Source organism: Carettochelys insculpta, chromosome 1 (genome assembly GCF_033958435.1).
Source record: "Carettochelys insculpta isolate YL-2023 chromosome 1, ASM3395843v1, whole genome shotgun sequence".
NCBI lineage: Eukaryota > Metazoa > Chordata > Testudines > Carettochelyidae > Carettochelys > Carettochelys insculpta.
This window is the reverse complement of record NC_134137.1, coordinates 223,233,969-223,248,290: the sequence shown is the minus strand read 5'-3', so window position 1 is coordinate 223,248,290 and position 14,322 is coordinate 223,233,969. Positions and strand designations below refer to the sequence as shown.

At 44.7% G+C, this 14,322-nt stretch overlaps 1 protein-coding gene across 1 annotated transcript in view; it reads left to right on the top strand.

The window, feature by feature from the left end:
- Window positions 1–14,322, top strand: part of LSAMP (limbic system associated membrane protein) — a 548,487-nt gene that overhangs the window by 505,825 nt on the left and 28,340 nt on the right. The window contains exons 6-7 of the mRNA XM_075000343.1: window positions 1,423–1,543; window positions 3,591–3,739. Coding sequence (XP_074856444.1) covers window positions 1,423–1,543; window positions 3,591–3,739 — 270 coding nt within the window. The remainder of the gene's footprint in view (window positions 1–1,422; window positions 1,544–3,590; window positions 3,740–14,322) is intronic.

The following is a 14,322-nucleotide window of genomic DNA, read 5'->3' as shown; positions in this document are numbered from 1 at the left end:
GACTCACTCTCCATACACACAGAAAACATTTACACTTCTATTGTGTGAGAGATCAAAGCAGCAGGGGCTGTAGATTGTTCCACAGATCAAAGCTTCTGGAATCCATAATAGTATCACAAACACAAGCGGTCTGACTTTGCTCCCTCTTGGTTTTCTCACAACATGAAGACAGCTGTCAGTTTTAGAGGGAGAACTCTTATGAGAGCTGGCTCTTAAATGGTGGCCAAAGCTCATAAGGGTTATTTGGATAATCATTCAGAAGCAGAATAGTAACAGAGATATCATTTTGTTAGTCTTTAAAGTGCTACATTTCTGCTGTTTTGTTTTATTCAGAAGCAGAGATGCTTATCCACAATTCTTGGATCATCAGGTCAGAAATGTCTCAAGAAAAGCTGTTACTGTAGACATTTCTATTTCATCTGATGTTGGAAAAGCCATGGGAAGAAACCTCTCAAGATGTTGACTCTCCTTTGCTCCTACAGCATCAGACAGTGCAGGCAGCAAGGGCAATTGAAGCTATAACCAAAAGGGGGAAAAAATTCTTTGAACCTCAAAAAATTCTCCTGTTTGTCTCCTCTTTTGGATTAATGTTTTAGGGCAGGTTCCTACTTTATTTAGGGATGGGCCTGACACAAAATCCCTGGATCTAACTGCCTCCAAACTTTGAATCTATCTCTGGTTCAGGTGACCCCCTCTGGCATAACTCGCGTGCGTGCGCGCGCACACACACACATGCACACAAATATGCCTGTGGATCTGATCCAGGATAAGAATCTTTGCCTTTCAACTCCAGAAACATGGCAAATCAGGATTAGAGGCAAAGGAATGGACTGCCAAAATGTCTAGAATGTTTTTTTTTTGAGAGCCATGAAGCATGGCTAATAGGACAAATGCTGAAAGCGAGGGGCTTGGGTCTTTGGCAGAGAACAAGAGTACAGAACATTTAAAGCTGCAACTAGTCTAGTAGTGCAGCTTTCAGGTCCATAGTAAAGGTATTTGTTCCATGACTCAGCTCATGCCTCAGGTCCAATGGAGTGGGAATGATTTGTCTCCATGCACATGGCAGAGAGATATGCTACTGGAGCAGAAAAATCCAAGCAGGATGTTTAGGAAAAAAAATCTCCCTTGACGGACACTCCCCTGCCAGTTAAATTATATAAGTGAACCCCACAACCCTTCATATCAAGTTTCCATTTCTAAATACTTATCCGTATATATTGCATTACCAGGCCTAATGTAATATGCTGAAAGCCCTGCATGAAAATGTCAGGAAAGCGACAGTGCATCTGTTTTGATATAACTGGTATCTGCAGGTCTCTCCATCCTCCCAAAAGGTCTCTGTTTGCCCAGCCAACCCCAAAATAAATTCATTGCTTCCCTGAGCCTGGACGATTGTGACATGAGTGTGCTTCTTTTCTGCAGACCCTCCAACTATCACTGAATCGAAGAGCAATGAAGCTGCCACAGGACGACAAGCCTTACTCAAGTGTGAGGCATCGGCAATGCCCACACCTGATTTTGAGTGGTACAGGGATGACACCAGGTAAACATACTGTCTGTCTTCTTTCTTATTCTTCCTCCTTCAAAAGCTGAGTAGATTTCCCACTTGCCCCCCTTATGGCACACACCAAACCCTCCACAAGCCATATGAGCTGAAGTTCATCTCATATCTCAGACTGCTGCCCAGACTGCAACACTGGCCACCCCTCTCCCAGACCACAGAGCCACAGTGCAATGCTGTGGCACTTTATAGGGGCCCAGAGCTCAGCCATCACTGCTGCCAGATCTCCAGGCCCCTTTGAAATGGCAGGCCTTGTGGCAACTGTCCCCTTCTTCCCCTTTCCCAGTCAGCACGTCTGACCAGCGCATACACCACAGCAGTACATAGTTTCATTCCAGAGGAAGTACTCCAGGCAGGGGTGATAGCAACCCAGGAGATGTTTGTGTCTCTGTAGTGGTGCATAGGGTTAATACAAGTGAAGCAGGATAGGCCTGGTCCGGACTTGAATAAAACGCTGTTTATCATCGTTATGTGCCGAAAGAAGTGCTGTGGGTCATTCAATGGCTGGTGTTCTTGTCTTTGAGTTCATATGGCACCAGCATGATAGTGTGGTATTAAGGCACCATAAGTGCCATCTTTCTGATGATCTACTTCATGAAAAAAATCTCTCAACCTTTCCACAAGAGTACATGGTATTAATGCTGGTTCTGTGATCAAGTTCCAACCAAGGTAATTTTAGAGCATGTTTCCCTGAACTCTGAGGAAAGCAGTTGCTTATATTGAGTATTTTTTGTGCCAGTACTGAGTACCAGCACCTCAGCAGCCCCAGCCACGGAACTGGCAGTGGGGGAGCTGGGGAGCCAGCTGAGTACCGGCTCCTCATTTTTTACAAAATAAGTACTGCTAACATTCTCTATACCAGTGTGATCTTCTCCTTAGCATATGTGGAACTTACCCTGGGTGGCATGAGATCAGGAGTCATAACCAAATACAGTCCATTGGTTGCAACAAGCTTTTTCCAGCCTGGAGCCACCGCAGCTGTGTGTCAGCATGGGAAAGGAAAAATAAATAACCAGGGGAATGATACCCAAATATTGCTTCACCCCTGGGGTTCACTCTGTAACTTGTTAAAGAGGGGGTTGTACCAGGCAGGGTTTCAACTCAACCACTTAGCACATGCTAAAAGTATAGCTTGCCTTGCCTACACTGGCATTTTAGAACATGTTTATTTGAACATCCTAGCTAATGTGCCATATACAGCTTTTTATATCCATCCAGCAAACTGCCGATTGAGCTTGGCTTTGATTATTGGCAGTGCCTCCTCCCCTTTATCACAGGGAAGCACATAATACATGCACTCAAGGATGTCAGATGGGTGTAGCGTCTCTTCATTTCACTCTTCTTTTTTGCATCTTGTTTCCTTCTTCAGTGCTGTCATTCTGCCTTCACCTTAATAGGTAGCAGGTTTAAAACAAACAAAAGGAACTATTTTTTCATACAACTCACAGTTAATGTGTGAAACTCCTAGCCAGAGGATTTTGTGATGACCAGGAATTTAATAGCATTCAAAAGGAGGTGGATAAATTCCTGGAGGGTAGATCTGTCAATGGCTGTTAGAATGGTGGGAATGGTGTCCCTAGCCTCCGTTGGACAGAAGCTGGGAATGAGTGACGGGCGAGGGATCATCTGATGATTCCTTGTTCCCTTCACTCCCTCTGAGACACCTGGCATTGGCCACAGTCAGAAGACAGGACACTGGATTAGCTGAATTTCTGGTCTGACCCATCGTGGCTGTTTTTGTGTTCTTAATGTTTCAGTCCACCTCTCTTTTCTTTCTGTCAATTTCCTCCACTATTCTTCTTCCACTACTTTCATGCTTTCTTTTCATCTCTCATGGTCTGCTCCTCCAATCCGTTTCTTCTTTTCTTTCTCTTATCTTATCCCTTCTACATCTTATCCCACTGCCTTTTGCCACCCCCACCTACTTTCATTTTTTTTCTCCCCTGCTCTTGCCACCTCTCCTCCCATGTGATGTGAACTGAGCTACTTGATCTTAGTGGACTGCACATCTCTTCTCTCTGCTTCTCAGGATAAACAGCGCTAATGGCCTGGAGATCAAGAGCAAGGGGAGCCAGTCCCTCCTGATGGTGGCCAATGTCACTGAAGAACACTATGGCAACTACACCTGCGTGGCTGCCAACAAGCTGGGAGTCACAAATGCCAGCCTATACCTTTATAGTAAGTATGGAAATGGGCAGGGGGACTCCAGCTGGCTCTCATGAAGGTCAGCCTGTACCTTTGCACTACAGTAAGTGTGCTTTAGAAGAGAGACCCTGAATTCAGGTACAGCAAAAACCCGTGCTATCTGGCACTCGGATAACCAGCACATTCTGTTAACCGGTACTCAGGGCACTGTACCCAGGCCGGCTACTCTGTTGGGACCAGCTGCAATGGAACTGTCTCCTCCCCACATGCATGGGGCTGGCTTCCAGACCGGGGCCAGCTGCCATGGAGCTGATCCCCTGGCCAAAGCCCGGCTGGGGCTGGCTGTGTGGGGCCGGGTTCTGGGTCAGGGCAAGCTGCTACAGAACCATCCCCCTGGCTGGGGCCAGCTGAGTGGGGTTGTCTGCGCTGCCAGCCTTGGTAGCAGCAGGACAGCTCCCCCAGCCCTTGGGAGTGGTGCACCCCTTCTTGCTCCCACCAGTGTCAGCCGAGTCGGGTGAGTGGTAAATTTGATTATCCAGCAATCCCTGTTCCCCAGGGTTGCCAGATAATCGAGCTTCCACTGTACTTGAAAAAGCATTAGCTTGCCAAACTCTGACACCAGTCCAAGGAGTCAGTAAGTGAGAGACACTTTGTTGTTTGTTGCCACAGCCAAACACAAACACACACAGCGAAAGGGGGATGTTGAAGACCTCTGAATGCTTTGAATGGCTTTCTTTACTGTAATCTGGTAAAACAAGAGATTAGAGAGAAAGTGATTTATAGATATACAAAAATTAAGCAGGGAACAGATTTACAATCCCTTTAAATATAGCGATGGAATATTGGTGCCTGAACATTCCAAGGAGGAACTGAAAGGAGGCTGAAAAATGGCAAAATGTTGAAAGACATGGAGAGAAGTCTCCAGTGAGTGGGACTGGAAGGGAGAGCCACAGAAAAGAGAAATGGGTCTGAAAGTAGAAGGAAGTGGTTCAAGATAGTCTCCTTCTCATATTGTTTACTCTTGGCTAAGATTATTTAAGGTGATGTTCTACATTTTACAAGACCCACTGGGGAAATGAAGGTCTTACGCTGATGGTGGGGTGATTAGAATATAGGGAAACGGAGCAGGTTAAAAGAAATCTGAAATCTGACACCCAAGTTTCAATCCCGTTATCTTTGAAGTCAGTGAGGGTATTGGCATAGATCTTATCTTTGAAGTCAGTGAGGGTATTGGCATAGACCTCAACAGTTACAAACCTTGAGTGCCAAATCTACAGAGGAGCTTGGACCCAAACCCTACAAGCCCTCAAGAGCTTACAGAATTCAAACTTTACGGCTGGTCCCCATGTTCTGTAATAGATCAAGCCTGGATCGGAATTCAACACCTCACCCCACTCAAACTTAGGTGTACTTGAAATCTAGTTCTTGATACAAATACTGCATCTCAGGTCCATCTTCACACAGATATCATCATCACAACAAACAGGATGTAAGAGAATGATCCAATGAGAGCCACAGACAAGGAAATAAATGAGTATTAGAGTAATATAGATCGGTGACCTCTCTCGGCGGGACAGGAGACAAGGCCTATAAGGAAGTCTCATGTTGAGTGATAACTTTATTTATGTTTTCTGAAGTTGGACTGATCAAAAGATAAGGAAAATAGGATTTTTTAAATGAAAAAAAGGATTCCCCAGGGGTGGGAGTGCATTCACCAGACTTCTGGGATTTGTTTATATTCTAATTTGAAGTTTTGCAAAACTAACATGCATTCCCTGGAATGCTTCATGTAAGTAACTAGTGCCAAGGGTAAAAAGAAATTAATGTCTTTAACTAAATGAACATTTGTTGCACACAAACAAGGTAAGTTTCTACTCTGACATACATTTTTGCCCTGCTCTTGGGGGGACTACCAAAGGCTTCAAATAAAAATCTCAGGTCTATAACCTGGTACATAAACTTCAAATGCTACCAGATTTGTTCTCAGTGCTATAAATACTAAAAATTCCAAAAGTAGGACCCATGATTTGGAACTAAATTCTGAATATGACAAAATAAAATTCCCCCTTTCATAGGGCAGACTTCTATAGATGAATTGTAAATATTTATTGAAAGAACATTTAAAATCAAAATGTATATTAAAAAAACAGAAACACTTTGCATATCTGACACACCTTCCCTCTGAAGATCTCAGAGCACTTACAAACAACAGATATTTAATCTCAGAAGCTACTGGAGGATGGGTGAGCGATATTAGCACCATTTTATAGATGGAAAAATGACGAGAAGGGACTTACCAAAGGTCACAGTCACTGGCAGAGCTGGTAATGAATCCCAGGATTCTAGGCCGCTTTCTCTGAATAAACTCATTAGTGATGTAATCAAATGCACCAGAGAAAACATGAAAACAATTACAGATAATCTGCAGAGCTTTTGCTATATTTTGCTTCCTTATCATGTATAAAGAGGGCCTGCATTTTTAAATTTCTTGGCATTTGTTTGTTTTGCTGGGTTTTTTTACATTAGAAATTCAGGTCCCAGGCTGGAAAGCTGGAAAGCTCTCTGACAACTGAAAATATTGTGAAACAAGAACATCAAAAGAACGATGAAAGTGAAAGCTGAGCAACCTAGAGGAGATTTTTGTTAGACTACTTGTAACTCTTTGTTATTCTTGTTTGTGTTTTTGTTTAGTAAACACCTATATCACTTCAGTGACTAATTTAGGAGAAGGAGTCTTGGTAAAAATCATTTGTTAACACTTCTCAAAGCCCTCTGGTCTTTCAGTTAAGGTAGGAGAGATGAAAATCAAAGTGAGATGTAACCAGAACTGCCATGCCCGATAGTTAAGAAGGCTGAAGGAATAAAAATAATAATAAAGCATCTGTCATAAGCAAAGAACACAAGCTCACTTCAAATCATAAATCAAATAAATAATAAACAGATGTTGTGGCAACCTGAATAGCAGCCACTGAACACTCTCAACCCCTTGTCCAAACATGAACAAGTATAAAGGGTTTGCACGATACAGCATTTGAGTGGTTTTCTTCTTGGGAACCAGATTGACTTAAACAGCAGAGAAGGATATTATATTTTTAATAGAGAATAAACTCCCTCTAGGGCAGGGTCCCTTTTGAGAGGCAGATGGAATGTTGGTGCCTGAAGGTTCCATAGTGGTTGAAAAATGACAGCTGGTGAGACAGAAATAGCACAATAGGGTAAAGGTAAGAGATGTGTAACACTGCCTGTGGCTGAGGGGCAGGCGGGGGGGGGAGGAGAAAGGAACCCTCAAAATTATTTGACAGTGCAGTGTAGTCAGAGAGAAAAGAGTGGGATGTTCCACGAATTACCAGGTACCATAAAATAATTAGAAAGAGCTGAGATCCTTAGAGTTAAATACTGCAAACTGTGACATCCACTCAATGTGCAGCAGCAGTCAAAAAAGGAAAACTGAATGTTAGGAATCATTTAAAAAGGGATAGAGAATAAGACAGAGAATATCTTATTGCCTCTATTTAAATCCATGGTATGCCCACATCTTGAATATTAATATCTCAAAAAAGATATATTGGCATTGAAAAAAGTTCAGAAAAGGGCAACAAAGCTGATTGGGTGTTTGGAATGGGTACCATATGAAAAAGGATTAAAAAGACTGCACCTTTTCAGCTAAGAAAAGAGGAGACTGAAGGGGGACATGAAAGCCTTCTGTAAAATCATGACAGATCTGAAAAACGTGAGTAAGGAAAAGTTATTTATTTGTTCCCATAACTTAAGAACTAGGGTAGCAGGTTTAAACTTAACAAAAGGAAGTTTTTCTTTAGGCAGCACACAGCAGGCCTGTGGAACTCCTTGCCAAACGATGTTGTGAAAACTAGGACTTTAACAGGGCTCACAAAAGAACTAGATAAATTCATGGAGGCTAGGTCCATCAATGTCTATTAGCCAGGATAAGTGGGAATGGTGTCTTTAGCCACTGTTTGTAAGAGGCTGGAAATCGATGACACGAGAGGGATCACCCAAAGACTATCTGTTCTGTTCATTCTCTCTGGGGCAACTGGGATTGGCCACTGTCGAAATATAGGATGCTGGGATAGATGGACCTTTGGTCTGACCCAGCATGTCCGTTCTTAGAGTCTTAATGCATGATGCTACATTAAAGAGAGAGAGAGAGAGAGAGAGAGAGAGATCGTGGCTTGGTGCAAGGGACATGGATGCATCATTCTGTAACCTTTCTGCCAGGTGGAACCAGCAACAGTTCGGACCAGGTTCAGTTTCTAGGTGTTCCTCTCCATGCGCACAACAAAGGACGGGCTTGAGCCCCGCACCCAATAACCTGGGAAATTCACACACCGCCCCCGAGTGCTTCTGAGGGGCAATGCTTCCCCACGCACAAAGCACAGACTGTGCATATAGAAAGGAAACTTTTAATAAAAGGGAAGGAATTAATTTGGCATTCGTGTGGGAAAATACTACAGAGGATTCATAAACAAACCGTGAGGATAAGTCCTACTCCAAGTAGGTTGGGCAATGTCCTTTTGCTCCGAGTTCATACGTCCAGCAACCCAAATGTCCCCTTCTCGTGCCCAACCTGCTCTGCACCCTGCTCACAGTTGCTGCCCTTAGTCAGTGTAGCTCCAGAGTTCAGAAGTGCATCTGCAGAGTTCAAATCCCATCCTCAGTATGGGGTGGTAAAGTGGCATCTTACTCACTCTGCTGGTCTCTCCCCATCCGCCTACTCACTGCTTGCTGCCACTGCCCTGCTGGCCTTTTGTCTCAACTCTGCCACCATCCTGGTGGCTGCTCACTATGGCTCTGCTGGCCACTCATTACATCTCTCCACTGCGGCCCTGCTGGCTGTCAGTTACCATTCACTGCCCTCCACCTTTTGGCTGCCTGTGACTTATGCTTCTCAGTCCCAAGTGATTTCAGCTGCCAGTGATTTCAATTCTTACCAAGCAGGCTGAAAAACTGGCAATTCCCGCACAAGTCATGTGAGAAAGGGGCACTTAGAAATGCCTATTTAGATATCTCCTTTGAATGCTGGGGGGGAGTGGGGGTGGATAGGAAACCAGATCAAACCAGTCCAGGCCTGAAAAGCCAAATAAGCTGACAATCAGTATAACCTTTTCTTCTCCCACTGCTTTCTCCCATAGGCTTCTGAAAGTTGAGCCCCTGCCTAGCAAGTTTCTTTGTCCTAAGCGTGAGCCCTTTCATTTGTAACAACTTAACACAGTCCTACTTTTCTGTATTCCCACAAAATTACCATAGCTTAGCTATTCCTGCATTTAATACAAATTTACCTGATATTGGGTCACAAATGAAGTTGATTACAGTGAGCAAAATACCAGTCCATCTGCTGAATAGATAACAAATTTAAGTAAAGCAGGAGCAAACTATTTACATAAACACACCCAGGGTCTCTTCCCCACTTCCATCCAGCTGTAAGGAACATTCTCCTTCAGGTGTTGCTTACAACTGTCTGCTATAGACAGAAAACTGCCCCTTACTCCTGGAGTCTTCCAGGGACAGAGGAGTTTATCCCAAGAAATGAAGCAGAGCCAGGTGGGTGCAAGAGGAGGCTTAGTTTATAGCAAAGAATGTGTTGAATGCCGAGAAAACTGACAAGGTTTATCCTGTCCATGAGTGTCTGGGGCAGAAAGGAGTTCTGTGGAAATGTTCAGAGGGGTGCCAGTGTCATCACAGAACCAAGTGATAGAGCAACATTCTTCCTATATATGCTATGAAGGAAAAAAAGGGTTTGCCTTTCTTTCCCTTGAGTTAGCAGAGTACTTTTAGGAAGCGTATGAGCAGGAGCATAAGTATAGCTAAGCAAACACGTATACGGGCATATGTACAGAAGATACATATCCATACACAAAAACATGTCAAGCTCAATAGGCACACGTACAAGTATACCCACGGAATGTAAACAAAAGGATGCAAGCACATGCACATAGCTCTTTCCAATGCATTATAGATACAAAAGGGAAGCTGTCCCCTCACGCCCTGGGCCAGGCCTTCTACTGGTGTAAGTCATAATTTGCAATTTCTGCTGGTCTACCCCGCTGACAGGGATAAAGTGGGAATCCCCAGTGGCAGCCCCTTACGCTTCTGCAGGTTGTATGGTCTGATTTAGAGTGAGACAATTACACCCAGTGGTCCTGTCCTGTCTCCACGTTACATTCTTGCCTCAGATTTGGAGAAGAAGCCACAGCTGGCAAGGTCCATGTCAATTAGAAGCAGCAGAAGGCAGGTCTTCACCCCAGAACCCCCAGGAGATTTCAGGTATAAGCTATCATCATGTTAATCAGGCAAACAGATTTCCAGCCAGTTCCTTTGAAGAATCAGAGCATGTTTTCAAAATGTCATTATCCACAGGGAGAGTGCAGTTGTGTGCATGAGCATATGCATAGTCACACGCAACACACATGCATCTCTTCTCTCCCTTGCTCACCCACCCTTTACTTCATACACACATTAATGGCAGATACTTAGTTGCAGTCTTCTAGCAGATGGAGTCTGGGATGTGTCCTTGTTACCAACTAGCACAATTCATACCATGCACTTCACCCATCAGCCTCCTGAAAACCACTGCACTGCAGCTGGAGCAGCAATAACAGGGAGAATAATGAGAGGAGAGAGAGTTCTTTTGGTGCTAATGCAGTGGGGTGTTGTAGGGAAGCAGCTATTACACCTTTGGTGGAGGGACAAAGGCTGTTGCTCAGCAGGCCAGGGAAATGGAGGTCGAGTCATTTACTAGAAAGTAGGGTGATAATGAGACTGTTGCACTGTAACTGCTTGCAGTGTGCTGCCTCCTGCCGTTTACTGGAGAGGACACTAGCAGGTCTGTGTTATTATTTAACTAACTAAACTATGTCAGCACAACAGCCTGTTTTCCCAGAGCAAGACTCCCCTGTTGTTACATAATCAGAGTCCCACCCTGGCTGTGTATTTTCCCAGCAAGAGCCAATCTTCCAGTTCCTGCTCTGCGTTCATATTCTTCTGCTGAAGCCGCTGATGCAGCAGAGCTGCCATCTTCACCAGGATGCAATTGACCTGCTACATTTTGATTGACTTGGAGCACCTTCAGCTATTCAGAGACGAGTTTATATGAACTCAGGGTGTCCTAAAAGAGCACTGGTCTCTGAACAGCTGGCGTTCAGCTTAGACGTGAATAACGGCTGACTACCAGTATAACCTGCCAAATACAACTGACATCAGCAATGATCTTGGTGCCGCTCCCCCAGGCTCTGTCAGACACAGACGGTGTCTGTTAGTTCATCTGACAGAGCTGCTGCTGCTTCTTGGAGTGCTTGTTCATGTCGATTCCAATCAGGTGCGTGCGCACCTCAAGCACAGACATCAGAAACTTTTTGCCTCAGCAGCCCCCTTCAGATCTGCAATGCTCTGTATATGAATCTGGCTCAGCAGCAGTACGATGGAAAGGGACCTAGGGGTTATGGTGGATGAAAGGCTGGATATGAGTAAACAGTGTGCCCTTGTAGCCAAGAAGGCTAACGGCATACTAGGGTGCATTAGGAGGAGCATTTCGAGCAGATCTAGAGAAGTAGTTATTCCTCTTTATTCGGCACTGGTGAGGCCACATCTGGAATATTGTGTCCAGTTTTGGGTTCCCCCAGTATAAAAAGGATGTGGATTTGCTGGTGCACGTTCAGTGAAGGGCAACAAAAATGATTAAGGGTCTGGAGCACAAGACCTGTGAGGATAGGCTGAGGGATTTGGGCTTGTTTAGTTTACAGAAGAGAAGACTTAGAGGTGATTTAACAGCAGCCTTCAACTTCCTGAAGGGGAGCTCTAAAAAGGAGGGTGAGAAACTGTTCTCAGTGGTGTCAGATGGCAGAACAAGGAGTAATGGTCTGAAGTTGAAGAGGGAGAGGTGTAGGTTAGATATTAGGAAAAAGCTACTTCACCAGGCGGATGGTGAAGCATTGGAATGAGTTGCCTAGAGAGGTGGTGGATTCTCCATCCCTTGGGGTTTTTAAGTCCTGGCTGGACAAGGTCCTGGCTGGGATGACTTAGTGGGGCTTGATCCTGCTTGAAGCAGGGGGCTGGACTAGATGATCTCCTGAGGTCCCTTCCAGCCCTGTGATTCTGTGATTAAGTGATTCTGTAATCTGCTAACCTGTGATCCTTCTGACTGTCCATGGCAGCACTGGAACAACATTTCATTTGTTTGCAACTGCTCCCTTAGGCTATGTCTACACTAGGCTAAGAAAGTCCACCACAGATACACAATGCTAGCTACAGCAATTGTGTAGCTACGATTGATGTATTTGCACTCAACTAGTTTGGCTTTCTACACTAGGGAAGGCTGACAGGAGAGTTTTTCCCATCGACCTACCTTACTCCTCACATCTTGTGAGGAGTACAGGGGTTGACTGTGACCTGTGCAAAGTCAATTTCGTACTTCTCTACTACATACATGAAAATGGACCCCAGAAGATCAATGCTGAGAAGGTTGATCTTCCAGGATAGTATAGACCTGCCCTTAGTTTCACAGTGACAGAGAGATAGTCTGTATTGACTGTTTGTTAATCTGTATTCTAAATAAAACAAAAAAGCAGTCAAGTAAAGCTTTAAAGACTAACAAAATAATTCATTAGGTGGGTCTGTCCCATGAAAGCGCATCACCTAATAAATTATTCTGTTAGTCGTTAAAGTGCTGCATGACTGCTTTTTTGTTTCATGGCGTTAGCTGTGGCTAGTGACTGAGTAGTAGTTTTATTAGTTTCAGTGGGAGCTGCTAGTCATATCAGAGTTCTAGTTGGTGACGGGGATTGGTTTATCCTGTCACTCACCCAGGGCTGTGGGGCAAGCCACAGTCCCGGGACTTCAAGGCTTATGGCTCTTGCCAAAAAGCTGATGTCAAACAGCGTCCCACCCCCGGCCCCAGGACTCACACCTTAGGTACTTATGGAAAGCCCATCAGTTTGAATGCTGCAAATTTGCAAGACTTTCCATCCATGCACAAAAAAGGAAAGAGACTTCCACCTAAAGCTGCTACTGATGAAAGCCGCACTCCAACCTGGAACACTGGACCACTTGGGCCTGAGCTCTTCATTGCAAAGCGCTCTGGTGTCAGTATGTGAAGCAATGCAGAGGAAGGACTGCAGAACTAGCAAGCCCAAGCACTGTACACCCCCGGCTCTATATCAGGAAATACCTCCTGGACCCCATCCGTGTCCTTGGTGCCATCTAAGTGCAGTAAGAGCACATGGAGCGGGTGCCCAGGGCACGCACACATCTTACTGGAATCAACATGAACTGCACAGCTTGCAGAACAACAGTTATAGAAAAGTACAGAAAGGCACTTCTTGGAAGCAGGAATCCTGCTACCAGAGCCACTTACATTGCCCTATCAGTATGTTCACACACTCATGTCCCCAGACACATGCCTGGAATCTGGCGGGACTGAGAACACCTCTAACTGATTCAGTCCCCATATTCACCATTTGGATGACATATACCATGTTGCAACTGAATCAGCCAGGACAAATTCCATTCAGTATAATGAAGGGAGAGCGGTTCACTGGTCAGAACACAGGTCTGGCAGTCATGAGTCCTCCGTTTTGTTCCTTGCTAGGCAACTGCTTGACTGTGTGACCATGGGTAAGTCATTTCCCTTCTCACTGCATCTGTGCCCAATCTGTAAAGTGGGGGTAATCGCCAGCTCAGAATGGGTATGTGATGCTTAGTTCTTTAATGGCTGTCCCAAGTGCTTTGAGATCCTGGAAGGGCAGGTGCTATCCAACTGCAAAGTATGATATCTGCAGGAGCTGTGTCAATGTACCAAAGAACTTTAAAAATCTATAACCTAATCCCACAGCACCACAGGCTGAAGATACAAGGAGATGTTGTCTGTGAAAACTTTTTTCCAAATATTGCACAGGGGTGGGGGGGGGTTAAGCACACTTATGGAACCTCACCGATGAGGTTTTGGCATGGTGAATGATCCCTTTGAGTGTGTCCATTATGAAATCCAACATAAAATAGGTTCCTTGGAAGCAATAAATCCACAGAGATGACCTGGCCAGACTGATGACACAATTCACTTCTCGGCCACAGGCTAGATCCAAGCTGGAGATGCAGCTCTGGTGGGCCATGGTCTGTTGACTCACTGGTATTTGGAAGCAGGAAAAGGCCATTTCACCCATCCATTATAAATAACTTCATCACAGGTCTTTTAGTCCTCCTGCTGTCTAGACAATGATGATTCAGTTCTGTACACCATTGAGCTGGCTTCTCCTCAACTCACTCAGTCAATAGAAGCATACTGTGATGCGCTGATAGCCTAATGGCTCTGTATGTGAAACCATCTTAGTTGATCCAATTTCAGGACAGGGGAGCTGTCAGGTTTGTAACTGCTGCTTGCTGGGTGTGGAAAGTGGCATTCATTTTCTTTTCTCCTGCATGTTGCTTATTGTTTTTTTTTCCCCCATTAGAGCGAGTTTTACCCACACTCCCCAACCCTTTTCCAGGTCAGTATATGCTTTATGTCAAAATACTTCTCTAGCAGGGTCATTCTCCATCCTCTCAACAACCATTCACAGCTGAGGGTGGGCAGAGCAGCACAACAGGAGCATAAGGCTATCCCCTTT